This window comes from Corticium candelabrum, chromosome 1 (genome assembly GCF_963422355.1).
Source record: "Corticium candelabrum chromosome 1, ooCorCand1.1, whole genome shotgun sequence".
In the NCBI taxonomy this organism is placed as follows: domain Eukaryota; kingdom Metazoa; phylum Porifera; class Homoscleromorpha; order Homosclerophorida; family Plakinidae; genus Corticium; species Corticium candelabrum.
Window position 1 is genome coordinate 8,645,073 of NC_085085.1, and position 27,053 is coordinate 8,672,125.

At 40.2% G+C, this 27,053-nt stretch overlaps 1 protein-coding gene across 1 annotated transcript; it reads right to left on the reverse strand.

Moving 5' to 3' along the window:
* On the reverse strand, nucleotides 1–26,656 carry LOC134190585 (structural maintenance of chromosomes protein 3-like). The gene is made up of 15 exons (XM_062659041.1): nucleotides 26,555–26,656; nucleotides 26,419–26,494; nucleotides 20,996–21,034; nucleotides 20,866–20,933; nucleotides 20,726–20,803; nucleotides 15,552–15,634; nucleotides 15,411–15,489; nucleotides 13,869–14,101; nucleotides 13,718–13,778; nucleotides 13,577–13,657; nucleotides 10,008–10,172; nucleotides 2,883–3,004; nucleotides 374–518; nucleotides 184–252; nucleotides 1–121 (listed from the first exon to the last, which is right to left on the reverse strand). Exons 1-15 carry the CDS (start codon nucleotides 26,567–26,569, stop codon nucleotides 14–16), a joined length of 1,422 nt encoding a protein of 473 aa, XP_062515025.1. The 5' UTR covers nucleotides 26,570–26,656; the 3' UTR covers nucleotides 1–13.
* Between the last annotated feature and the right edge of the window lie 397 nt (nucleotides 26,657–27,053).

Consider the following 27,053-nt stretch of genomic DNA (forward strand, 5'->3'; position numbering starts at 1 on the left):
ATTATTTTTATTCTTACTTTCTCTCATTTTCCAAAGCATCAATTCGTTTTTTCTTCTCAACCCGGTCTTTATTCGTGTTTCCAAAAGTGTTCCTTTGTTGAGTTATTTGATCAGTTCTCTCCTAGTAAGTGACAAGAGTCAGACCAATGAGCAATAATATAGGACTGATATAATAAACTTGACCTGCTGCTCTTCTGCCAGGAATGTGTTTTTCTCGTTTAGCTGCATAAGATCACGTGTCAACAAACGTACCTACACAAAGGTATTTCATAACCAAAACGTCAAATCAAGAACACTAATTTCATGAATATGAACACTCAGTTTTCAGATCACAGAACTACTAATGTAAAATGCCATAGACTGGCAAACATACTTCATTCTGTTTTTGTGCTAAGTCTCGTTCCAATTCTTCTACTTCCTCTCTTATCCACTCATCACGTTCAAGTTGGGTTTGAAATTGTCTGTGTCGACCTTGTTTGGCATAAAGAGCTGACTGTCTTTCCTTACACTCTACCAACCTGAAAAGTAATACTATAATACTTCACACATTCCACAGCGAGAATAAAGGCTGCAGAAAACAAACCCACGTGTCCCTGATTACTATCCACATATATATTGCAAACTAAATTGCTCATTTGCTATGCATATATACATACATGTACTACCAGTTTCGAAGGATTCCTAGTAATACACAGTGCACTCCACTGAGTGGGACAATGTTGGTCTAGTCTTTTAACCAAAGGCCCCATTACCCAATGTTGTTTCTTACAAGCAGGGTTGTCAAAAGAAAGTGACTTTCATTGTACACAAAAAATATACTTTATCACTATGCTACCTGACAACGTATGATTAACCTAATCAAGATATGTGTCAACGCTACTACAAAGAAACAACTGCTTGGTGTCACACAGCAGATGTCAAATTGTCTAAGCAAGACAGGGAACACTTCTTAAGTCCCTGCTCTATGCAATACCATTGTAGCCAGTACAAACAAAATCTGGGTCTAAGTCTGCTGGTCTTATTGTCATCACCATCATTGCAACTTTGTGTGTTATTAATGTTGGTATTATTGTCTTCCCTATCAATTCTAACCGTCTTAGCAGTAATGGCCTGACAAATTGAATCCACTGTTGGGCATTCCCCTTCAGCAAAGCACAGCTTTGTCCATTGTCAGGATATCATCATTGCTTGATATGTATACGTTGAGCAGAGTCATGCCAGGCAGATCTGCAAGCGCTGGGTTGTCATCTGTGCTCTCTGGTAGATTCTGTTGAATAACTACCTCTTTGAAAGAGACTTTGTATTTTAGACTGTTGGACTGCATGCCAGCGTTTGGTAACAACTGTTACTGCATTCAGTATTGGAACTGACTTCCGTGCAAATAATACAAAATGTTTTCTTTAATATAGAAGACTATTAGCTGCGCGAGTTCTACTCAACAACACATCAACCTAATGAATGATTCACCTGCTTCCTGATTAGTTACACGCCATGCATTCCTCTAGTGTGACAAACATCATTGGAACTGACTTCCGTGCAAATGATACAAAATGTTTTCATTAATATAGAAGACTATTAGCTGCACGAGTTCTTCTCAACAACACATCAACCTAATGAAAGATTCACCTGCTTCCTGATTAGTTACTAGATTACACGCCATGCATTCCTCTAGTGTGACAGACATCATACACTACACATTATGTTCCTTACTAAAACACTCCTTAGCAGTCAAACAAGTTCTACAAAATCTTTCTATGACAAGGGATCATACCCTTCACTTAGCCCATACATGAATGTATAATGAGATATTTTCTTTGATGTTTGCCAGAAGATTGAACAGGTTTGCCCTCGCCCTCGACCACATCAGCGCTTCCTCGGCTTCTTCTCGAGGGAATTACAGCCTCATAGTCCCCTCAGTCAGGGTATCTATCCTATACATAGTATACATATGCATGAGCCCATTAAGACTGTATACCAATGGTATCGCCAATTGAGAAGTAGCTGTACCATAAGAAATTCAAGAAGCTCAAGTCCTTCCTCAATTGGTGTGCGTTCGGTTGGGCTCTTCCAGCCTCTTCCAGAAGAGGCAACTCTACCAATTCTGCTGCTGGTTGAAAGAGCATGCCCCTCTTTCAAACTTTTCTAGCTTTGCGCTAGAAAAGTAAAAAGAGAGTACCCTTCCCTTAGCCCATACATACTGTAAATGTATAATGAGATATCTTCTTTGATGTTTGCCAGAAGATTGAACAGGTTCGCCCTTGCCCTCGACCACATCAATGCTTCCTCGGCTTCTTCTCAAGGGAATTACAGCCTCATAGTCCCCTCGGTCAAGGTATCTATCCTATACATAGTATACATATGCATGAGCCCATTAAGACTGTATACCAATGGTATTGCCAATTGGGAAGTAGCTGATTCATAAGAAATTCAAGAAGCTCAAGTCCTTCCTCAATTGGGGTGCGTTCGGTTGGGCTCTTCCAGCCTCTTCCAAAAGAGGCAACTCTACCAATTCTACTGCTGGTTGAAAGAGCACGCCCCTCTTTCAAACTTTTCTAGCTTTGCACTGGAAAAGTAAGAAGAGAGGCGTGCTCTTGCAAACTCTTCCGGAAGAGGCTGAAAGAACCCAGTCGAACACGCCTCACAAAACCATAACAACCTGAGCTAGAGTGAATACTGGAACAAACAGTAAAAGAAACGAGTAGGCAAAGCCTGTTGTAACTAGTCAATTGTTCTCACATAATTAATTACTTATGACAACCTATGCTTGAATATCCCAAACAGAAAAGGCACTCATTATCAGTCATTTATAAATCACTATTTTACACTGTACGCTAGTGTAGCAACTGTTTGTGTCCGTTTCAAGTACTGGCCAATTCACTTACCGTTGTAGTGTCTGAGCCTCTCTTTCCACTACAGAATTAAAGTCAGGCAGTAGTTTTTCTAAGCCAGCTCTAGCTCCAGTAATCTTGTCATCAAGTTGCTCCAATTCTGCAGCAGCAGCTTCCTACGACAACAAAGCCTCTATCTACTGCACTAAGATATCCAACAACACAAGTACAGTTGATCAAAGGACACACTAACAAAGTCAATATTACCAAGTAAGGCAATTAAAAGCTTGCAATAAAGACTGACAAACAACAAACAAAGAGCTAGCTTTGACTAAACACTACGTAAGCAGACACAATATGGGCATAGCTTTGACTAAACACTATGTAAGCAGACACAACATGGGCATAGTTGCAAGCCTGTCCAAGGGCAGCAAAGGAACCACCACATGGTAACAAATACTCAACAGTCCTGTAGTGAGTGCAAGTGCCAGAATATAGCAAATGACCGATGTACAATCTCGTGTGCCACATAGTAAGAATACACAAACAAGTAGTCATAAACAAATCATACCTATGCTATGACATCTCCTTGGCCAGCCAAATTCTAGTTGTGTGAGTAACAGCAACACCTGTGGGCGTTGATTGTTAGATTGTTATCGCTGATAAAGCATGTGCTAAATTGTCACGAGAGTGAATGCCACCGACTATGTGTCTAGTCCCCTTCTCACACTCTTCAGTTCTCATTGGCTCTCACTATAATTACAGTTAAGCTACATAGCTAACAGTGAATAGTCTGCACTCTAATGCTTCTTCTCATTACAAGTAGTGAACAAATCCTAGCCAGTACTACTATAATTCACAGTTAATTGATAATCCTCATAATACTAGTAATACGTAATGCACATGAACATCCGTTAAACGTCGCTTCAAATGAAAGGTACGAAGCAATACTATACTCATTGGGAGTAGCTTCTATCTGGAGTAGAGTTGAGCTGAAATTGGTTATAATGTTTGCTATTGTCTGGACAAGTAGAAATCCGGAAGCAAATTTACTTTCCCCCAACAAATGTTGTGAATGCAAATAGTTCACGTGAGCAACACAAATTAAAATTTAATTAAATAATGCATATACATAACACTGGCTGCCGACTGCTCCTTCCACCGACCATAGACAGAATAGAAGCCGGCACTACTGCCACTACAAATTTGTCTCAACTCCTGTTGGCAACGCCAGCAAAGGTGGTGAACAGTATACTGCCGGCTGGGTGCTCCTGCCTCACCAGTCACTTCGCTCACTAGCGTAGCGTGGTCCTCAAGCTTGGGGTCTAATAAATTAGGCTGCACACCATGCCCATTTTTACTTGCAAAACCTCACCTATTTTGTACTTTTACTTTTTTCACTCACAGTTTGTGGACATGTAAGAAAATAGTACTGATTTCAGTGCGACAAATAAACTGGGAAACTGAGAGCCATCAGTGTGTGTAAAGGAGTGGAAACAGTGCTACAGTTTGTGCCAAAGGCTCGCTGCAATCATTAAAAATGCAGGGTCACGGTTCGACATGCACAATGCATCCCTTTGAAAAGGGTGCACTTTTTCAAACACCCAGTAACCACAAGAATTTAGACAATCTAATTTACACTGAAGGCAACGCTGACTGAAGTCTCTCTATAGCCTGAATTGGAATGATCAAGACGTTGCAGTATGAGGTTGTGTGACCGTGACTCTGGTGTAGCTAAATTCTAAGCTGTTTAGATGTAGTTCTCAGAGTTTTCCTTCTAAAACGTCAAACTGAGGTTGCTACACTGCCATTTCGGTAAAATTCAACAAGCATCCTCGCACTTTGAGCCAGATCGGAGTTCCTTACGCTCTGCACATGAACAGAAAGCACACGTCACATTCCCGTATGTTGCATCTCCCGTAGTCACGTCTTTCTCTCAGAGTAACCAAGTGCACTTAGTTCACAATGAGCACCAAAATGATTAGCTTACACTGCTGCCGTGCCCGTCAATCGATACCTATCTAGCCGGTTTCGCAGTAGTTTCATCTATTGACCATTGCGCATGAGCAACATACGAACAGCATCTGAAGGCCTTACTGGCGATCAAGGCTGATTTTCCTGCCAGGGCACTTGAACATATGTTACGCACAATAGCTACGACACAAAAGCTACCTCACTTGAGATCGGCTCAAGTGCTCATGTCCAACCGTGACCCTGCACCTTTAAATTGAATGCATCTCGATGACAATAGAATTTGGAATACCAAATTTAGTGCAAACCAACATTGGCAAATTTTAGAATTTCGTAACCTGTCGAGCAATAGGTCTAGCTAGTTAGCTAGAATAACCTAAGCACAAAAAAGAGAAAGTACAGAGTGCATGCAAATCATTAGGTATCAAAGCCGCCAGAGATGCCATTCTCCAGTCAATCGGGTTGTCAGTGTTCTCAAAAGAATATCTTAAAGCAGTGTTCTAGCCAGAATATTTTGCCAACTGTCAATATGACGCCATCAAATATAATGACGTCAGGAAATAACGTCATCAAATGTTTGATGTTGACATATTTGGTGATAACATCATATTTTTACTTTACCTTTCCCTAGTTGTACTACGCAAAGTCTTATGCATGTATATTAGTTACTGCATGATTGGTAGACTATTCAATATAATAGCCACTCGGGACTTGTCAAATAAACCTCATTGAAGATAACCTTGTTGAACATAACACAGATAGATATATAATACACTAGATTATTACAATGACAAGTTGACTTAATTAATTAACTTAAAACTGGGATTATGAGCTGAGCTTTACAAGAGTAAGTTGTGCATATACATTGGCTACTGTGACATCAAAACTTAAGAAATGAATAGTATTTAATGAATAGTATAGGGATACTAGTACACCTTCTGACCATCTAACCTTCTTTTGACCATAACTATCTAATACGCTACGTTTCTAGTAGTCTAGCGTAATCATTTGTACAATCCATACAAAAAGCTCTGAGAATTTGTAGCTGCAAGCGTGCTTTGTGAGAGATCACTATGTTTTTATAACCATAATGATTTAGTGAATTGATACATCCAGTTGAGAGGGTATGCTGTAAAGAGATCTGCAAAGGTGTACCTACTAAAAATGGGATTGAAGATAAACAGTTATTAGTAGAACACATGCTGCAACAACAGTCTGCAGCACCTGCTGCAACAACAAAGAGACCACGCCCCAAGATTTAGATGTCATGAGATTGTTTAGGAATGTGGGGACCATCAAGACCATTAGAGGTTAATAGCTTTAAATCCACAATGGATCTTGAAGGCAGTCATCCCACAGTAGGTGTGGTAGCTTGTCCAATTTTGTTTCCAACCGTCAATAATTGCTGTTTTCCCCTCTCCAAACGTCCCTTCCTTGTCCCAACCGTCAAAATAACGGTACAGACAGTACTGGCGAGAACACTGTCAAAGGCATGGTGGTATAGGCATGCCTAAATAAAAAAACACTTGTGGGCGTGGTCGTTTAAAACGTGGGCGTGGTCATCGGAGTGGGTTTGCTAGCTTTGCGGTGCAGTGCTGGAGCACTATATAGGGTACTTGTGTTTGGTCTAAAATGTTCGCTGTACAACATTTCTATGCGTGGACAGAGTACAACACAAGCAAGTTATCATTAAAGCCGCAAACCTATGATAGCTAAAGGTTTAAAGTGCCCACTGTAGCCAGTTTTAAAAGTTGCTATGTGGTTTTACTAGACCAAAGTTTACGCCAAGAAGCAATTATAATTAGTAACAACAATTAAACAATCAATTGTTTAAAAACTAAAAAGATAAATTTTCTACAATATTTCGCTTACATCACCCTATGAGTTTTGAATAATGGGCTTACACTGGTAATTGCCATTCTGTTTATGCGTGTATATTATAATATATGTAATTGAGCTTCATCTAAATCTTCTGAGTAATACGTCAATCTCTGTCTAGAAGACTTGCGGCCACACTGCTACACGTGTCTGTTGTACGTATACATTCCAAGCAAACTATTCATGTGACTAACTGCAAAAAGGATCAGATTTCTCAAGTGTTCTGTAGTTATCGAAAAGTCAGTTGCGGCTTTGGGGAGAGAGTTAGGATACCTAACACTCTATAATGTACCAGATGCCCTACTGTTGTAGAAATCACTTTTGGTGTCTCATTACCGCTGTCGGAATACCTTGCCAGTAAACTATGCAGAACCAAGCCAATGGTGCTGTAAAAAGCAATAGAGAGTGTTAGTGGATGTACCTAGCGTGTTGATTGCATTCTCAAGCTGTTTCTAGTTACTATATGTATTTAGAACACTGTACCAATCTAATTACAGTAGGTTTGCAATTAGAACGGTACATGATTGACAAGACTCCACCCTCTATCTAATTATTTTACCAAAAGCATCACATAACTTGACCTATCTCCTGTGTAATGCATCCTATAAATGAGAAGCATTCATAATTGAATAAAGCAAACAGAGAGCTTTCCAATGATACCCGTATGACCTTAGTCCGTTCTATGGTTACGCGTCAGCAGCCCACTTTCGGTTGTGACTGCAGAACTGAATTTAATTGTGGTAGAGCAGCTCAGCTATATTGTTAAAATTTAGTTATGATTGCTACAGTAACAACATCAATTAGGTGTTTTATTAGCCATAACAAGTCAATACCTACAAGAAGCCAAACCACTGGTCTCCCATTTCTTGCCTAACACATAAATAGTAAGGCATGGCAGGCAAAAGTCAAGGTGTGGCGGCGTCAGCCAAAGGATGATGAGAATGGGCGTGTCTTTGGAGATGCCTGGGGAGAAAACTGGGTTGTCAACCTACAATTCCTTAAAAAATAATTGATGGATAAGCTTCTGCCTTTTTGATGCGGTCTTCTTTAGCTCTGCCATTGCCAGATAGCATAGCAAACGTTTTACACTTGATGGACATGCGCACATCATGTGTCCACGACTTCTCGACACTGGTTTTATCATACTAAACAGGGGAGGATCCAGAAAAACACTTGTGAAGTGTCCCAGGTTTCGCGAGATTTTCTAAGAGCTTAAATTGCCAAGCACATCCATTAGATGTCACGTGAACTTCGAGAGCTGCAGCATGCAGAGGGCTGAGGAACCGTCAGACTTAATTATAATTAATTGCCGTAAGGGTTAGTCAGACAGCTCTGGTGTTAGGTTGTTCATTGGGCAATGGAGCCAGAATTGAGAATGGATTAATGAAAAATTTCAGTTTGCTCTTTGGTGGTTAGGGTGTCCAGTGCACCATGGGACAGCCCCTGGATCCACCCCACCCCTGCTGAAATGATGATGTGTATTATCAAAGAGATAGCCAACGTCGTCCTCAACAAACTACTCTAAGGCCACACCGTTTTTTCTATGTTTCTCGTCACCCGCGTGTGTAGGCTCACTCTGACTGAAGGAATAAAAACATCACGTGGCTTGATCAAAAATAACTTTTAGTTAGAATAGTAGTGCTCTGAAAAGCTAGCAAAGATGGTATGGTGGCACAGATTCTGAAAGAAAACGGCTGTGAAACTCTCTATTGGTTGACATGCATGCCTAGATTCTCATTTTTCACACCCCAAGGCATGTGCATATACCAGAGAGCACGTGGGATAGAAAATTAACACATTACTGCATGCAGTGTCAGAGAATGTTTGACTACATGTTGGTGATGTACGCTATTAGGTGAATTCATACCAGGCCCACTTACAACCTGCTTACCCTGTTTCTTCAGACATTCTTTTTTGGGTTTTCAATTTTCTGCATGTGTGTTGATTTCTGTGCAATAAGGTGATGAGAAACACAAAAAAGGTGTGGCCTAAGATTAATTAATTAAGCGGACTGTTTGGTAATTGATACTTAGAGTTCTGCTTGAATTGGAGTGACAAACCTAAAATGTTTGGGGGCCTATAGCCTCCCCCAGCCCCCAACCCTACGCCAGTACAAGTTCGGTCCCTTCGCCCTAGAGCCTCTATTTTAAAATCTGTACAGTGTAGAAGTTGTGAGACGTCACGTGAAAAACCAGGTTGGGGAAGGTAAAGTTCAATCTAATATCTACAGTATCCATACTTGGTGACTCGTGTTAGCAATGAAGTCCCGTATGTAACACACGTATTACGCCCCCCCCCCCATTTGTGAACTACCGCAGCCAGCATGATTGGATTTTCCTAGATTTCCATGTAGCGTTACTTAAAATACAATGTTTCTGTTGGTTTTTGATCAAAATACCGGTAGACGTCTTTTCAATTTATTGATCGGCTGCCCGACCATTGTCTTTTTGTTGCCACGTGCATACCATACATTCCTGAACGCGACACCACATAGCCAGCCAGCCAGAGATTCTGTGCAAATGAAACCTCGTTAGTATACCGCTCCTAGCAAGTCACGTGACTTGACTCGTAGCTTCCAAATAAGTCATATTCCAGAAGTCCCACATGCTATGCAGAATGTATCAATGCAAGCCACAACCAACGCGTATACTGTTACATGTCTCTGAGTCTTATACCCGTTTACACAAGCACTAGTCAGCAGGCCAGCCCGTGCTGACTCGGTTTCTATGGTACGTGCAAATGCGAGCTGAGCTGTGCCAAGCCGTGCCAGCTCGATGGTACAAATGACGTTAGAGCAAGACGGAGACTCTGTGTATCTTTCCGGAGAAGTAAAATTGAAAAGAGCAAGTGCCCAAACAACCGCAGCAAAAACAAATCTCTTGAACTCCGTTGCTGCAACAGTCGCCTGGCGATAGACTCATGTCTCATTTGAATAGTATGACGTCTCGTATATGTCCTACCAATTTCTCAATATGACTGTTGTAAAGCCATACAGAAAAAGCAGGCAGCTTGGCTTCTGTCTATTGCAAACGTGAGCCAATGCAAGCTATGGCAATCTCAGCAACTAATGCACGTTAATGACACACCTATTAAAAGCATTGGCTCGCTTCTACAAAGTGTGTTCTGTAAACTCGGGCTGGTATGCTTGGGATGGCACAGGCTGGCGCGGATCGGCTCGACAGCCGTCCTCGCGTAAACGAGGTATAATTCATTGAATTGTGGAAAGTACATTAACTACACAACAGGTAAAACAAAGACAAGACACACAACTAATGTATGAGTTTAGATAAATTACAAATCCTTTTTGTATGTATAAACAAACCATCAGACCTTTTGTCTCTCATCTTCTAGTTGCAATGTTGAAATATCTTCAATCTGCAGTGACAACTTAGCCTTTTCTTTCACCTGAGCTTCAATCTGTCTCCTTAACTGTTGAGTCTCAACAACTGCCTGATCTATCTGGTTCTTCATGTCCCTCTCTTGATTTTCCAAACTCTGACACAGACAAGACAAGTGATGACTAGCAATAACACAGTCAATACACAAAATAATAGCATTCAAAATAACAATACTGTAAATGTATCGTATACCATGAACTTACAGTACAAGCAATAAGTAACCTGACTTTTTATCTTTTATCGTATGCATATCGTATCGTACATGTGATATTTATAGGTACAATAGTGCCACCTATTGTCCGTGACTGCTTATTTGTTAGGTCAAACCTGCTTATTTCGTAGCTAACCCTTATATCTAAGGGCTTCTCCACTATCCACAACTGGTGGACGTGTTGGTAGCAGATGGCGATGCTACTGGAAATAAAACCCAGCTTCCTATTCAGAGTCTACTTCAAAGTATCTGCAAGGCTCATAACAATTGGATTACTAACATTAGCTCTAAGTCTAAGAGGCTGATCTACAACCATCTGAGGCAATCTGTGCAAGTAAACCAACGGTTAATGAAAAAGAAGTGGTGGCAAGATCAAGCACATGCTATACAAAAGACAGCAGACGAACACGATATGAAGCGTTTTAATATTTGTTTAAAGACAGTGTTTGGTCTTCAGCACAAGGGGTTCTCACCCATCTCTTCCAGTGATGGCTTATGTCTACTCACTAATCGCAATAAAATTATACAAAAGATGGACTGAGCATTTTCAATCAGTTCTGAACCATTCATCTGTTGTTGATAAAACAGTGTTAGACGAATTACCTGAGTGGCCATTGCAAGACCAACTAATAGAAATCCAACTATGGACGAAGTGAATAATGCTAGGTTTACAATATGACACTGGCGACGCTAGCGAGGACGCTGGTGACGCCGCTAGCGACAAAGCTGAGGCAGACGTCATATTGTAAACACTCGCACGTCGCGTCACAAGCGTCGTCAGCATCATCAACGTTGCCAACGCTAGAGTTGATTCCAGTTCAACTCTCACGTCCAAACCAGAAGTGCTCTAGCGTTTACCGGAAGCATGTGCCTTTTGTCGACAAAATGAGATCAAATCGGGGAGTGAAATAACCGGAAGTAAACTATGGAAGAGAAACCTACAGAAAGTGTATACGTGTAGGTATGGCTGCTTGCTGCAAGTTGCGCCAGATCAAGTCACTAGAGATACGAGGTGCAAGAAAAACGCTTGGAAAAACGTATTGAAAACCAGGCTCCCAGCAGCAGGCTGCCAAATAATATGGAAGCGTCTTCACGGCAACATGATGAGGAAGAAAACTCGGGAAATGAAACCAAATCACAGACTTTTGTATTCATGGTAGAAGATCATGATATGTAGCATGCTCGTAGTGGCTCGTCACTGACACTCATCAAATGGTATTGTAAATGGTACAGCTCCAGCGTCAGCATTTTCACACCTACTCAGCGTCTTCTTGCGAGCGTCACGAGCGTCGTCAGCATCATATTGTAAACCAGGCTTAAGGCAATTGATTAGATGTCATCTGGGAAAGCGTCAGGTTCAGATGGTTTGCCATCTGAAATCTTCAGATTTGGTGGTAAACATCCGATAGAAACTTACTTCAACTATTAACAGCAATATGACAACAAGAATCAGTTCCTATGGACTTTAAAGATGCAACCATCAGTCACCTATACATGCGCAAAGATGACCATTCTATCTGTGACAACCATCGTGGCATCTCCCTGTTGTCTACTGCAGCAAAAATTCTAGCTCGCATCATAATATAGAACAACCTCTCCAGTCATATCTCTAGCAACATACTTCCAGAGAGCCAACATGGCTTTCGCTCTGGTTGTGGGACTACAGAAATGATTTTTACAGCCAGGCAATTGCAGGAGAAATGCCATGAACAGCACAAAGATCTTTTCATGGTCGGTCTTTGTTGACCTCACTACGGCTTTTGACACGGTGAATAGAAAAAAAACCTTTTGTGGAAAATCTTGACTAGGATTGGCTGTCCTAGTAAACTTGTCAACATAACAAGATTTTTTCATGACGATACGACAGCCAAGGTGAAACACAATGGAGACTCATCAAATTCATTTGAACTCACCAATGGCATCAAACAAGGCCGTGTCCTGGTACCTTTGTTATTCAATGTGTTCTTTGCAATGATGTTGAATGTTGCATTCACAAATTGTAACAATAGTATTCAAATCACACACTGATGGAAGTATCTTTAACCTTCGTCAATTCAATGCAAAGACAAAATCAGAGACATCTTGGTACGGGACTTGCTTTTTGCAGACAGTTGCACTCTTGTTGCCCATTCTCTAGAAGATATCCTCCAGTTTATCACGGACTGCTTTGCCAATGCTGCACAAAGGTTTGGACTTACTATCAGTTTGAAAAAGACAGAAGTTTTGCTACAGCCAAAGCCTGGTGCTACATACGCATCTCCAAGTGTGAAGGTGAATGGAAGTGCACTCAAATCAGGTCAGATGTTCACATATTTGGGAAGTTCATTATCACAAAACCCTGTTCTAGATGACGAAATAGCTATGCGTCTGAACAAAGCTAGTGTTGCTTTTGGTAGCTTAACAAGACGGCTTTGGAATGAACATGGAATCAGCATAGTTACGAAAGTGAAGGTATATTGTGCTGTTATTATTGTACCTCTACTATATAGTTGTAAGACCTGGATTTTGTACAGGAGACACATCAGACAACTAGACAGATTCCACATGTGCTGTCTCCGCAAGATAGCAAACATCAAATGGCAGAATCGACTACCCAACACTGTGGTTTGAAAAAATGTAAAATATCAGAAATCAAAGCATTTCTTATGCAGTCCCAACTTCGTTGGTGTGGACACGTGTGTCGCACGACTGACGACAGCCTGCCCAAAGCTGTCTTTTACGGTCAGCTAAAAGATGGAAGTAGATCAGCTGGAGAACAGAAGTTAAACTAAAAAAGATACCCTGAAATCCAATATGAAATTATGTGGTGTTGTGAATGTATCCAAATGGGAAAACATTGCATCAGATCGAACGTTATGGAGAGCTGTCTGAAAGGAGTCAGCAAAGATCTTTGAGGACCAACTAGTTCACTCATTAAAACAAAAAAGACAAAAGAGAAAAGCCATTCGGCCGTCGCAAACGGGGTACATATGTGATATGTGGTCAATCCTGTGGGGCTCGGATTGGTTTATACAGGCATTGAGATTAGTCGTTCCGAATACTCATTCCATAATCGTATCGTATTGCGTATCGGATCGTATTCTACGGTACTGTATTGTATTGCGTACCTTTTGATATTCCATCATACTGGTATTAGTATCCTATCCTATCCTATTGTATGGTAACCATATTATCGTAACGTATCGTATGGTATTGTAAGTGTATCGCTGTCAGCTTACTTATAGCCAGTACTATAGCAACTTGCCCTATAAATAAAAGCTAGCAGCAGTTCAACTGTACGTAAAACTCACTTCTATCTCATCTGCCACTTCCATCTGTCTCTGTGTAACCCCGTGCCTTGCTCCAGTCTCATGCTGCATCTGGTCATCAACCTAAAAACAAATACGTAACTTCATGTTTAATAACCCTTTCATAACTGTTCCAGCACTCACAGCTTTCAATTTGTCTTTTGTGTCTCTAAGTTCTGTGTCTGAAATTGCATACTCAAGACACCTACAAGCAACCAATCTCTGTGTAATTAACAATTAAATTCAACAGTTTATTGTAAGCAGAACAAATATAACCGCTTTTATATTTATTTACCTTCTCTCTTTGTCCAGTTTCTGAAACTCTCTCAGTTCAGCCATCTCTTGCTCCAGGTTTGTCAATCGTTCTGCAATGTCTTCCATTATCTCACCAATCTTTGCCCGTTTTGATTCTGTTTCAATGAGCAGATGCTCACTTTCCTTTTTTCTTTCATCATACAGGGAAATGCCAGCTACTTCTCGTAACAACTTCAGTCTGTAAGAATCAGGGGCAGTTGCCAGCTGCACAATCTGTAATGCAACAGCAAGCACATAACAATTTGCAACTACTAAAGGTAGTCTTCAACTGGCGCATTTTCTTGTGCATCCCAACTAGCACATACTTTTCATTCTGTCTTTTCTAATACTCTCATTTGTCATTTGCTAACTCAAGAACCAATAATCTGTCTGTCTATCTGCTAGCCCACCTGCTTCCATTGCCCACTATCTTACTAAGCAGTTTCACAACAAAACTAAAAAAATTGCCAAACAGTTTTCAAATCAGTTAGCAACTCCCTGTAATACAGCTGCACAACAACACACTACTATAGCTATGTTCATCACACTGCTGCTAGCTCTCCAGGATCCTCTTCTTACAATTTCTTTGCTTTGGCTCTCCTGACCAACTGCAGAAGAAGCAAAAGAACGCACCTCAAGACTGCCATGATGCTGAGTTGCGGATGCTACTTGCAGTTTGGTAGTTGTTTGCAGCTTGAAAATTCAATGCTAGAACTGCTGCAGACTGAATTGCAAAACTAAGATAAACTGAAAGTCTGCACTACAATAGCTTATGCAAATGTACATCAATCGTAAAGGACAGGGGCGCGTTTCCACTAGTGCCTAAACCGGTTTACCAAGTGGTTTAAGCTAAACTGGTTTAAGAATTGACCTGTTTCCACCTGCACTAAACCAGTTATATGTTAAACCTAAACCGCTTTCTTAAACCTACTTCGAAGTAGGTTTAGCAAAGTGGTTTAGGTTCCACTGTCACGTGACAGTAGCGCGCTTGTTTAGATGGCTTCTGACAACGATGTTTTGATGATATTGATTATTTTGTCGGGATAGGATTGCCCTAGGAGATGTAAGGGTTGTTAGCTAGGGGAAAGAAATCAGCAGCTACGGAGAGAGAGAAGACAGTGTCCTTGGTCATCCTCATGCAAATTCCTACTAGCAGATGCTGAATCAGTAACAACCAACAGTTGCCCTGACTTGATGACAGACCAGCCCAATACTTCAAATTAATGCGTTCCTAGACGGTTTGTTTAGCACATCCTGGATGTGCAAGTTCCTAGTGGAAACAGTCGCTTTCTTGAACTGGTTTAGTTTAAACGCATTTAAGCTAAAGTAGTTTAAGGTGTAGCTAGTGGAAACACGGCCCAGGTGTTATAATAGCGTTGCTCAGGATTTGCCATACAGTAGTAACATTTGAGTTCATGATGAATGTCTACATATAGTGTAATTAAACTTGCACTATGACAATATGTATTACAGCAGAAGCCACAAATGCAACTATAATTGCAATAAACTGCCTGTGTGTCCATCTTTCTGCTTCACCAATTACCTTTCCTTGCTTCACAATGTAGTATGGGTTCTGCCTCGAAAAACCTGCCATTTCAAGAAGACCCATTACTTCTTCATGACTAGCAAACAACAGTAAATTGAACATACAAAATGCATTTTCCATAACAGTGTACAGATATACCTCATGCTCTTCTTGTTGACATAATATTGATCTTTCTTCATCATCAAGTCACGGCGAATAACTAGTTCATTGGAACCATCAAACTAGAGTTCAAATAAAGATGTGCTCAGTGCTACTGCAAAGACTTCACTCAACTTGCCTAACTCACCATATATTTATGTTTTACCTAAGACTATGAATTCCCGTATAAAATGATGCAGCAAGTTCTTGAGTGCATACATTATTCTAATAAGCATCTACTATTGTTCCCAAAAGTGCTTTCAAATGTGTTTTTAAGGTCCTAGCAACATGAAACTTACACTTCTTTGTTAATCCATAGCAACAAAGCATAACAATTCACCCAAAGTAACCTAGCTTAAAGGAAAAATAACGTAATAATAGGCTCAACTTGTCTCCAGTCATACCCATTCACCATACCGTCTAGGAGGTTGTCCTTTCGTAGACCTGGTGGAATTTCGTCTCGATGCGCGTCTTCTTCTGATGAACTACGTTCGCTAGGAAGGTCACTGTGATTAGAGACACTTTTTCTAATAAAGTTGCTTTTGCATGCTTCTTCAAATGTTCATCAAAACAAGGAACCAGTGACTGTTTCTATGTGTATAGGTCTTGCTGCAGCTGATCGATATGTACTTTTTTGTTCTGTAACCTGATCATTTAATTTCAGAATTACTGTTTACCAAAATTCCAGTAACTATAGCTGGCTTCCATTCCATTTTTTCTTGACCTTGTTGTTGAAGTAGAACGGCATCTCCAATTTGAAAAGGTTTCCAAGATCTTGACCAATGGCTGTAAAACTCTTTCTGTTTTGCTTGTAACTTTTGGACTTTTCTTCTCAACGGTGTTTCCAGAGTACCGATAGACAAAGGCAGAAGAAGAGGTCTAATGACAAGTATTTCTGTAACCTGATCATTTAATTTCAGAATTACTGTTTACCAAAATTCCAGTAACTGTAGCTGGCTTCCATTCCATTTTTTCTTGACCTTGTTGTTGAAGTAGAACGGCATCTCCAATTTGAAAAGGTTTCCAAGATCTTGACCAATGGCTGTAAAACTCTTTCTGTTTTGCTTGTAACTTTTGGACTTTTCTTCTCAACGGTGTTTCCAGAGTACCGATAGACAAAGGCAGAAGAAGAGGTCTAATGACAAGTATTTCTATACAGACAAAAATTGATCAACGACGTCATCCTAGTTTTGCAATTCACTCTTCCAGTCCTTTGAAAGTCTTCTTGAAAGTCTTCTTGAATGATTGAATAAATCGCTCAGCTTGGCCACTACATTTTGGATGATACGGGGGATTTCGAAAATGTAAGATCCTGATCAATTTGCAGAATTCTCGAAATGCTTTCAACACGAATAGCGGACGGTTATCAGTTACAACTTGTCGAGGTATTCCAAACCGAGCCATCACTCGACTTAAGGCGGCAATGGTTTGTGCAGTATCTGTTGCCCCAATTTGAATGTTATAACAACTTCTGGCCATTTCAAATGAGTGTCAATGGCAATTAACTACATTCAATTTTGGAAAGGTTCAGCAAAGTCCAAATGCAAACGCTGCCAAGGGTAATCAGGGAACTCCCAAGAATGTAAAGGAGTTGTTGAAGGATTGTTCCAATAAAGTGTGCAAACATCACAACTACGAACCATGGCTTCGATATCTTGGTCTATTCCTGGCCACCATAGAATAATGTATTTTATCGCACACCACAATTTGGTGCAGTTCCCACACAGGGGTTCCCACACAGAGGCAACGACTACACATACATCCACTATAAGCACAATATACACAAGTAGCACAAACAAGCCTAACTAACTATAATGTCGAGCAATTGTTTTTTCGATCAGCTCCAACACGAGCTCTATGTGAAGCTGTTGTAACAAAATATGGCAAATTGCAGATGGTACAACCACACGTGTCCCATTGTCATGCTCTAGCAAACAACCATTGCTCAGAGATAGTTGATGTAGACATGAAGCAAATGGTTTTACTGCAGCATCTTTAGCTTGTATGGCCAGTCTTGGCAAACATATCTACTAACAACCTTGTGAAGAATGTGGTCTTTTTCAGTATGCTTTTGAAGTTGATGATAGTGGATTGGGCCAGAATTAAGGGTTTCCATTTCAATTGAAGCAATGTAGGATTCCGGTTTGTCCTCTCCATCAAAACTAGAGTCTATATCGTCATCCTGCACCAAAAGTAAGCGAGATGGACAATCTGCATTGCCATGATTAGTAGATTTTTGATATTCAAATTGATAATCATGCTGTGACAGCAACTGAGCCCACCTTGCTAAACAACTAGTAGTTATAGTTGGAATTGTAACTTTAGTGCTATCAAAAATAGTAGTCAGCGGACGATGGTCACTTCTCAAAAATGAACTTTCTTCCCAACAAATAATCACAAATTCTGAGTACAAAATACAATTGACAGACCTTCTTCCTCAATCTGAGAATAATTTCTTTCGGCTAGGCAAAGTTTTAGAACCATTTGCGATGGGTTGCTCTTTTCCATCAGGACAAAAATGGAATATGCATAATACACATAAAGGCCTTTTTAGATATCGTCAACTTCCGCTTGGATCAACTGCAGCGGCGTTGTTTCAAAGAAATATGGATATAAGGTGTTGAGTGGATTGAAAGCAACTGCAATGTATTTTGATGATATCACTATTACAGGCGCCACTGATGAAGAGCACCTTAAAGATCTAACTAATGTTTTAGAATGTTTGTGACACATAGTTTTCGTTTAAAAGGAGAAACATCAATTCTTTCAAAAGTCAGTAAAATTCAAGCGATTCAAAAGATGCCGACTCCACAAGGCATTTCAGAAGTGCGATCATTTTTGGGGATGGCAAATTACTTCAGCAGATTCTTCTCGGTGATGTCTGAATATACAGCTCCATTCATAGAGTTATTGAGAAAGGCTGCCCATGGGTTTAGAGCGCCAAGGCCCAATTTGCATTCGATCAACTCAAGCAACAACTTATGTCCTAGCTAGTTCTAACAATAAATGACCGAAACTTTCCTTTAGATTTGCCTTGTGATGCGAGTGAAAGAGGCATTGATCACAAGATATCGTCAACTGTCCTCATCAACTCTAAGTTGATAATAAGCATCAGATAGGTCTAAATTTGTGAAATATTTACCATCAATCAGTACACTAAATAAGTCACTTGGAAGCGGAATTGGGTGCTGATCCACTATCAAGTAACGATTGAGAGGCTTGAAGTCCCCACAAAATTCTAACAGCACCAGATGACTTGATTACGCTGACAGTCAGAAAGGCACATAAAGCTGTACCAACAGGTTCCAAAACACCTCATTTACCTGTCTATCTAATTCCGCTTCAATCTTTTCCCGAAGATGACTTTGCGGTCTTCTAAAAGGAAAAACCTTGAGTTCAACATGAGGTCGAACATGGATGCTTACTGACTGACTACAACATGCAAGATCATCACCAAAAACACCGCTGAATGTGTCTAGAACACGCTTTAACTGACGTTGAAACTGCAATGGTCTGTTAACAGAAAGTGCTACTTGTTGACTGGTCAAGGATGTGAGAAATAAAATACATACTTGAGAAAGACCGGTTTTTCTTACCCAGTCCATTCCAAAAAGATTAGATCCTTCACCGTGCTTCACATAGAACAAGACTGTTATTGGAGGCATATTGCCAAAACGTACTGTTCTTGAAATAGTGCCTTTGATGGATATCCAGTTGGCTGCCGCGTTCCTGAGTCTCTCTGTATTCTTTGATAGCTTCGGTTTTCCCAATGCTACCCAAGATTTCTCATTTATCAATGACACATCTGCACCAGTGTCTACTTGAAATTAAATCTGTTTTCAATGATAACATCGACGACCAGTTTGTTTCCAGCGACGTTTCAGCCACTGCAACCACTTTACACACAGACTCAATACCTTGCTCTGATGAGTAAGAATTATTTGCACTGCTTTCATTTGATACTGAACGTTTTGCTTCAGCCACTTTCCTTTTACTAAAAAGATTGTTTTCCGCAAGCTAGCAAACATCCAGATTCTTGATAACCGTAACTGTCACATTCTGGGCAAATAATAATCTCCGATGATCTTTCAAGGGGCACTCAAAACTATAATGGTCTTTAACACCGCAGATGTAACAGAAGCCCCTGTTTTGGCTTTCCTTTATCTGATCTAATTTTAATGTGTCTCTTATCCACGAACTAAACTGATTCATAACTGTCTCGTGTGGCTAAGACAGTCCTTAGCTCCTTCAAATACTAAAGCATCTGCCAAAACTTGTTCCAACCTCCTACCAAGTCATCTTTCTCATAAAACTGTTGTAACATCTGATCTTCTCTAAGACCAGCAACAAAATATATCACATTTTCTTTAGTCCATCAAAATACAACTGCACCGACTCATCCGGCTGACGAAGTAGACAACTCTCTCCAACATTACATGTACTTTCCGACAAAAAACATCTAACCTGTTCAATCAAATTTATCAGTAGTATAGTCATTAAACTCTTTCGGATGAATAGAATTCTCCAGGTGAAGGCGTAGAGCTCTTCATGAAGGCACTTAGTGAACAGGTTTCGTTTAGTTGCTTCGTTGATAGTATGATCGTTCTCTGCCAACTGCAGAAAAAAATTGAAGAACTGTCTTACCCAGCTGTCAAAAGATTGAAGAGAGTCTCGTTTTCCTCTTCTTTGTGAACGAGTCAATAGATATAGTATTTTACAAAGTCTCTCAAATGACTTGAAATGAATTCTAGAACTGGCTTTGCCATTTACTTCTAGCGCAACACAAACGGTTCACAGCGTCAATCTGTAGCGAGGAGACTCAGAGAATTGCCCAATAAAAGGAAAGACATTAGACAAAGTGATTAACACAACTCGCAAAATCTTGTGAATGCAATGACTGCTAAATACCGGTCATTAATATCTATAGTTACAAGATACTACAATATACTCAATATACTAAGATACTACATCGGGCTAGGGTAACATGGATATGTCACATATCATTCATTGCTGTCCCTGACAACACATGCTATTGCACTATGGAAATACACCTACATTTCTTCAAGTGAGCTCACCCATAACATGATATATCTTATCACAGTCTTTCAAGTCACTTAATTAATATTCAACTAAATATAAATACATTGATTCATCTTACACAATGTTAGTCTTACAGATATCCGCTGGTCTGTGTTATCAAATGTGATCTGGACATAAGCCTTCATCACTGTTGGTTCAGCACCACTTCCCTCCTTTTTGTTCAGAAGAGCACATTGTCACCACTTACATAAAAATCTGCATACTAATAACTCACATGCAACAGTTGTGCCCGCTGCTCATCACTCATACGACGAAACTCATCACTCAAAACAAAGTGCACAGCTACACAATATCCCAAATCAATACAACCACAAAGCAAGTTACACCATCAGTCCAGTACTCACCATAAAAGAAATTGCTCTTTCCCGAGCCATTCCTTCCCACTAGATACCAAATAATTAAAATATAAAACAAATAACATCTGTCACAATTCTGGCTTAGAATTAGATTCATAGCAGTCAGCTACCAGACATCACATCACAACAACTTGCTAAAAGGCAACTAGATGTCTAATTGCAGTTGGTACATCATAAAACAAATTTGATCATTAGAATAGCAAGCTAAATCTAAAGTCTGTTCAATAATTGGGGAGGACATGGGAAAAAACCTGTATCTCCTGAAGCGGACATCCTAGCGGGTTGATTCCAACATCATTGGAAAGCTCACAAAGAGGAGGTTCCAGATCAGTTAATGAATACTGTGATTGGTTCTTTATTACAACACAATTAGTAACTTCCTGTCTGACATGCGCTTAGCCCTGCCTTCCTCTTGCATTTACACCAAGTGTCAGATAACTTCAAAGTCACCCCTATAATGGCTACTACTTGAAAGCTGACGGGGATCTACTTTGAACTATGGATTGATAAGTAAAACAGCTGTAGCTAGCAAGCTTATGTAGTTGAAGCATTGGTTGAACCTTTGAACCTAAGTTCATAGCTAAACGTTTCAAACTGGAACCATCTATTTCACTAGCAACGCCCATCTCTGCTCTTCAATTTCTTATCTATTAACGCAGTTCCCACATTCTCTCCAATTATCAAACAGACTTTAGAACAAACTCTAAAGTACTATGAGCAATACAATAACTACAAAAAAATTTAAATTGCCACATTAATTCAAACCCTTTCACAATCCCTTTCACAAGAGTGCAGAACAGTTAGCTGTTGAACATGTAGTTGCGAACTTTAGTCGCCAGTACACTTAGTTGCAATTAATCCCTAGGTAATTGAACACAGTGCCTATACATACCTGTCAAATTTATGTCATCAAAATACATAATATAGTGTGATTAGTGTCAACACTTATGTCTTCAAAAGACTACTAAAACAGCAAAATTACAGTAGAAAATTACTGCATATCACATCATCGTCAGAAGCTGCAGTCAGACGAGAACTTTTCAAAATCATACATGTAACTGTTATGGCACAACTTTGTGCAATCTTTAGAGTTCACCACGGTTTCGGTTTCAGTTTCGGGACTTGACATTATCACAAATAGACACCCAGAAATGACACAACAGCAACAGAGGCATCTAAACACTCATCTCGCAAAATGATGCCTTCCTATTGGTGTTCTTTGACATGACTATTAAAATATTATGTGTAAGTGTTGACAGGTATGTCTTTGAAAACATAGATAAGAGTTGACAGGTATTTGATGATGACATAATTTGACAAGGGTGTGTATTAATTACTTACATCTTGACACTTGTGTCTTTGTGTGTTAGACAATTGCCTCCTTTGCAATTATGGCAAATGTACGCACCTGACGACTAAGTGTAAGTGTACTGGTGACCAAGTGTACTGGCGACTAAATTCTGCAACTAAATGTCCTGTGACTAAATTTCAGCGACTACAAGTGACCTAGACCACTTTCACAATGACCATACTGGCAATGTTGTAGTATATAATCATTCCTCAAGGCCATCAAAGTGGCAGTGGCCCATCTACTTTTCAAAAAGTGCAGTTCAGCCAGCTGTCTGCTAGAGCATACTTCCGTTTCATGCTATGTGATTAAATAACTAATGTATATCTTAGCTGATCTTTGCCTGCACCAGCTAGATCTAACTGTGATGGCTACAAATTAGACCACCAGATCGGGATAGCAAGACATACTGATATTTGTGCGCCTGCTCAAGAATTGCAAAGATGTACTGAAACGTCGCAAGCCGTAGAAGACGATGTACCCGGACGAGTGTCTCCGCCTACTACACGAATATGGCAGCTTACTCTGGCATTGACGCGCAAAGTCGTTGTTCCTAGAGCTCTAGCGTCACTTCTCTGTACAGACACATTATGAAGTACGGAAGTTTGAGTCTACACAGACATGGCATTGTCAACTCTTCGATCAGCAGCAGAAATGGCACTACCTGATATTGGTGAGTCACCTCATTAACCTGTAGACTATCAGTTCCCCAAATGACAGTTTGGGAAGAGAGACATGGTTGATCGATCATTTCAGTCGTCTTGGTTCATGCTTTACCGTTGGCTGCACTATGGTGAACCAGATCAGTGTGGAAAATAGGGAATTATTTTGGCTCAGACAGACTGAGCCTAGGTAGGACATTCTTGTATGGTGTTACATGTATAATTAATTAAGTGCCTCCCCTACTGCAGCCATTTTGCATGTAATTTTTGATAACCAACTTCCAAGGAAGAAATGGCGTTAATTAAAGGCAGCTGAGGTTTTCTCTAGATAAAGCATGATAGGAGGCACCTAAGTTCATGAAATTAACAGTTACACCATTGGAAAGGCCATCACGTGCTAAGAGACAAGGCTTACACTCATATATGCGTACCAATTGATGTTTTGTCCAAATATGTCCCAACGCTGGTGCAGTATTTGGTTAGACAAACAACACATTTAGTGGGGCATTGTACTATGTCCTACCGTTATTTTCCACACTGAGAGATGTAGCATTTTGTCACACCTGCATCAAAGCAATCAAAGAGAAAACGCTATCTGCAGCTGCAGGGATTGTCAAGCAGTCGTTCATACGAAAGAGTTTCTGTTATTGGAAGAATGCCACTGAGAAACTAAAAAGTCACAAAGCATCAAACGTTCATCGTGAAGCCGTCGAAAGAACCATCACCCTTCCAAAACTACCGAGGATGTTGCAGAATCGTTGTCAAAATGTCACAAGTAAGATAAAAGTGAACGACGCCAATGCTTCCTTAAAATTGTCTCTTGTGTGAGATTCTTGGCTCTTCAAGGGCTACTACCTCTAAGAAGAGATGGGACTGAAGTAGACGGGACTGAAGTAGACGGGACTGAAGTAGACTCCAACTTTATGCAGCTACGTCTTCTACAAACTAAAGACAATCCAAAACTTTAAAAATGGATCACTGAGAAAAAATCAGACAAGTATGTCTCTGCTGACATACAAAATGAACTATTGAAAGTGATGGCCTTACGTATATTGCGTGATATTACGTCGACTCTGCAACAGACTTCTTACTTCCACCACCACGGTAGACGAGACGACAGACTTTGCGGAACAAAGAACAGGTTGCGGTATCTAAAGGTAGACAATATTTCTGCAGCCACTTTAGCCCGTGTCATCTAGGAAACTCTATTGAGAATGAGCCTGTCTATATCAAGAGTTCGCGGGCAGCGCTATGACAAGGCATCGAATATGACCGGCTCAAAGTCAAGAAGTAGTCCAGCGGTTATCTGATGAAGAACCGAGAGTAGTTTTCACACACTGCTATGGCCATGCTCTTAATTTGGCTTGCAGTGATGCACTGTAAAGATGTAAGATACTGCAAGATCCTCTTGACACCATGTACAAAATAACAAAGATTGTCAAATTTTCGCCCAAATGACAAGCTATTTTCCTACAGAAGAATGCTACCACATCTCCTACTATGCCAGAAATTCGACTTCTCTGTCCAGCTAGGTGGACTGTAAAAGCTGATGCTCTTAAGATTGTGTTGGATAGCTATTCTTCTCATTGCAACCTGGAAGCTGTCGCTAAAAGAAACTCGTGATCCCAAGATAAAGGAAAGATTAGTTGGAGTCGCACAGCAAATGACTATGTTTTCTTTTCTATTTGGTGTAGCTCTCAGAAACTCATTTCTTGCGTCACAGTGACAACTTAAGCAAGACTACAAAACCTTGCAGCATGAAGATATATCAACTTTAGAAGGGCAAGCGGCAGCAGAGGCTTTGCGTACTCTGTTGTCTCATAGAACTGCAGAGAACTTTGCCAGTTTTGTAAGCATGTGAAGGATATGGCAACAGCTCTAGACATATCAGAACCAGCAATGCCTCGCAAAAGAAAAATACCCAAGAGGTTTGAAACAGGAACAGCTGAAGATGAGTCACTAGCAATGGTAGATCAACATCATTGGAAAATTTACTTTGAAGCATTTGATTTGATCTTCAACTGTATCAAGAATCATTTTGATCGGAAAGGCTTCAAAGTATTAAGCAGTTTAGGATGTCCTGGAAAGTTACGTAGAAGATCTTGACTCCGTACTGGATTTCTATAGAGATGATCTTAGACCTGATATATCAAAAGCTCATCTGGACTCATTCGCCGCACTCGCTCATGGAGAAAAGATTTACTCTATCAACGATATCATTAACATGATAAAATCTCTCATTAGGCCCAAGAAATCTCTTGGGCGAAGTCTTTAGGCATATTAAGCTTCTCTTGGTAATGCCCCCAACTAACGCCGCCGCCAGCAAGAGGTCGTTCAGCAGTTTCAGGCGAATTAAAACCTATCCGAGAAGTACAATGCACCAGGCAAGGTTAAATCACTTGATGTTACTGCACAGTCATAAAGATCGCACAAAGAAGCTTGAATTTGTAGATGTTGCCAATGACTTTGTGCAAGGTTCAGAGCATTGAATTAATAGTTTTGGTGCATTTCTTGAAAACGATGCTTCTGGTGAAAATTGATATACGTAACACGCAACCTTAAGTGTTACATCTTCTGCTTGCACTCTTTTTGTGGTATTATTTGTTAGCGTTTCAGTGTAATGTAATTTAGTTTGTCGCTGCAGTTAGCATTGAAAGAACTGCTGCAGTTTGTTCCTTGGTTGGATGGTTGGAATGTGAGGATTGTGATTGAGTTAATAATGAAGTTGGACCATTACTACTAGCCTCCCATATATAACATCAATTATTTCTTAAAACTTTCAAAAACTGTAGACTGATGAACACCAAAGCACACTAGATGTTGATTTTTCAAAAGTAAGCCAAAGCATAATCAGCACCATTAGACGATAATAAAAGTAGGCTTTCCAATCACTTTTGACTACAAGCAACAAATGTGGCAATAAAGTTTCAAAAGTCATCAAAGTTTAAAAGAGGGTAACTACTCACACACACAAGCACGCACGCACGCACGTGCGCACACGCGCACACACACACACACACGCGCGCACACACACACACACACACACACACACACACACACACACACACACACACACACACACACACACACATGCATTTACAAGCATGAGCTCCTGCAAGTAATTTGCAAAGTAGCTAGACAGTAGTAAACAAGTCCTATACTTCAATAAGTTTAATTAAAAATAAATTTGATATATTTCAATTGAATCAAAGTACTTTTTGCAAATTTCAAATTAGAGAGATCACCTGCGTCTGCATTACAATTCTCTCACAATTAGATGAAAATATTCAAATTATACTATGTAGAAAGCCAGCCAAGCTTACGTTACAAACAGTAACCAAATTCAATGTTTACAACTGTAGTACTACTTATTGCCTAATTGAGAGCTCTCTTATACTCACCAACTACATTGTGCCTCTCGTTAAGGTCTGCTACTACGGTCTTGTGACGATAAGAACGAAATCCTTCTATGACCACCTGAAACCGACACACGTTGCCTCCAAAATGGGGCCCAGAGAACCGGAAAAAGCTTCTTACCTCCTTGATAAACATTTCAAGCGCATCCACAAAAACGCTTACCACTCACTTGAGTAGAGAGCTGCCAGAGAGATGCCCAGTTCTTTCTGGCGCGGGAAGTCGCCTTCGTGGCTCCTGATTGGTTGGTAAAAACGTCATAGTTACCCGGAGATGTCACGTGCCCCTAACGTCGTCATACACGGGCTCTTTCTGTTTTCCTTCTGAAAGCATATCCAAGTCTCTAGCTTTTACTCGCACATTCCATTCGTATTATTGTAATCAATGGCCGTAATATCAGACTGTCGCCTAAAAGAATGGCAGAAACATAGCGAATTTTGGGGGACATGGTTGGGACATCCCGGATGTTAATTCCTGGTATTGTCTGCTATAAGCCGTCTTATTTGCAGAAATCGACTTTCTCGAGAAACAGTTGGCTCCAGAATAACTTTTTACGTGATGAAGTGATCATACAAAACGGCAAAGGTTTGTACATTTTGTTAATTAATTAATATTAAATAAT

Bases quoted from the DNA above. Each gene is read 5' to 3' on its own strand.
- LOC134190585 (XM_062659041.1), bottom strand. The intron at 20,934-20,995 runs GTGAGTACTGGA...GATATTGTGTAG, and splicing joins AAAGAGCAATTTCTTTTATG to CTGTGCACTTTGTTTTGAGT. The intron at 13,658-13,717 runs GTGAGTGCTGGA...ATTTGTTTTTAG, and splicing joins CAAAAGACAAATTGAAAGCT to GTTGATGACCAGATGCAGCA.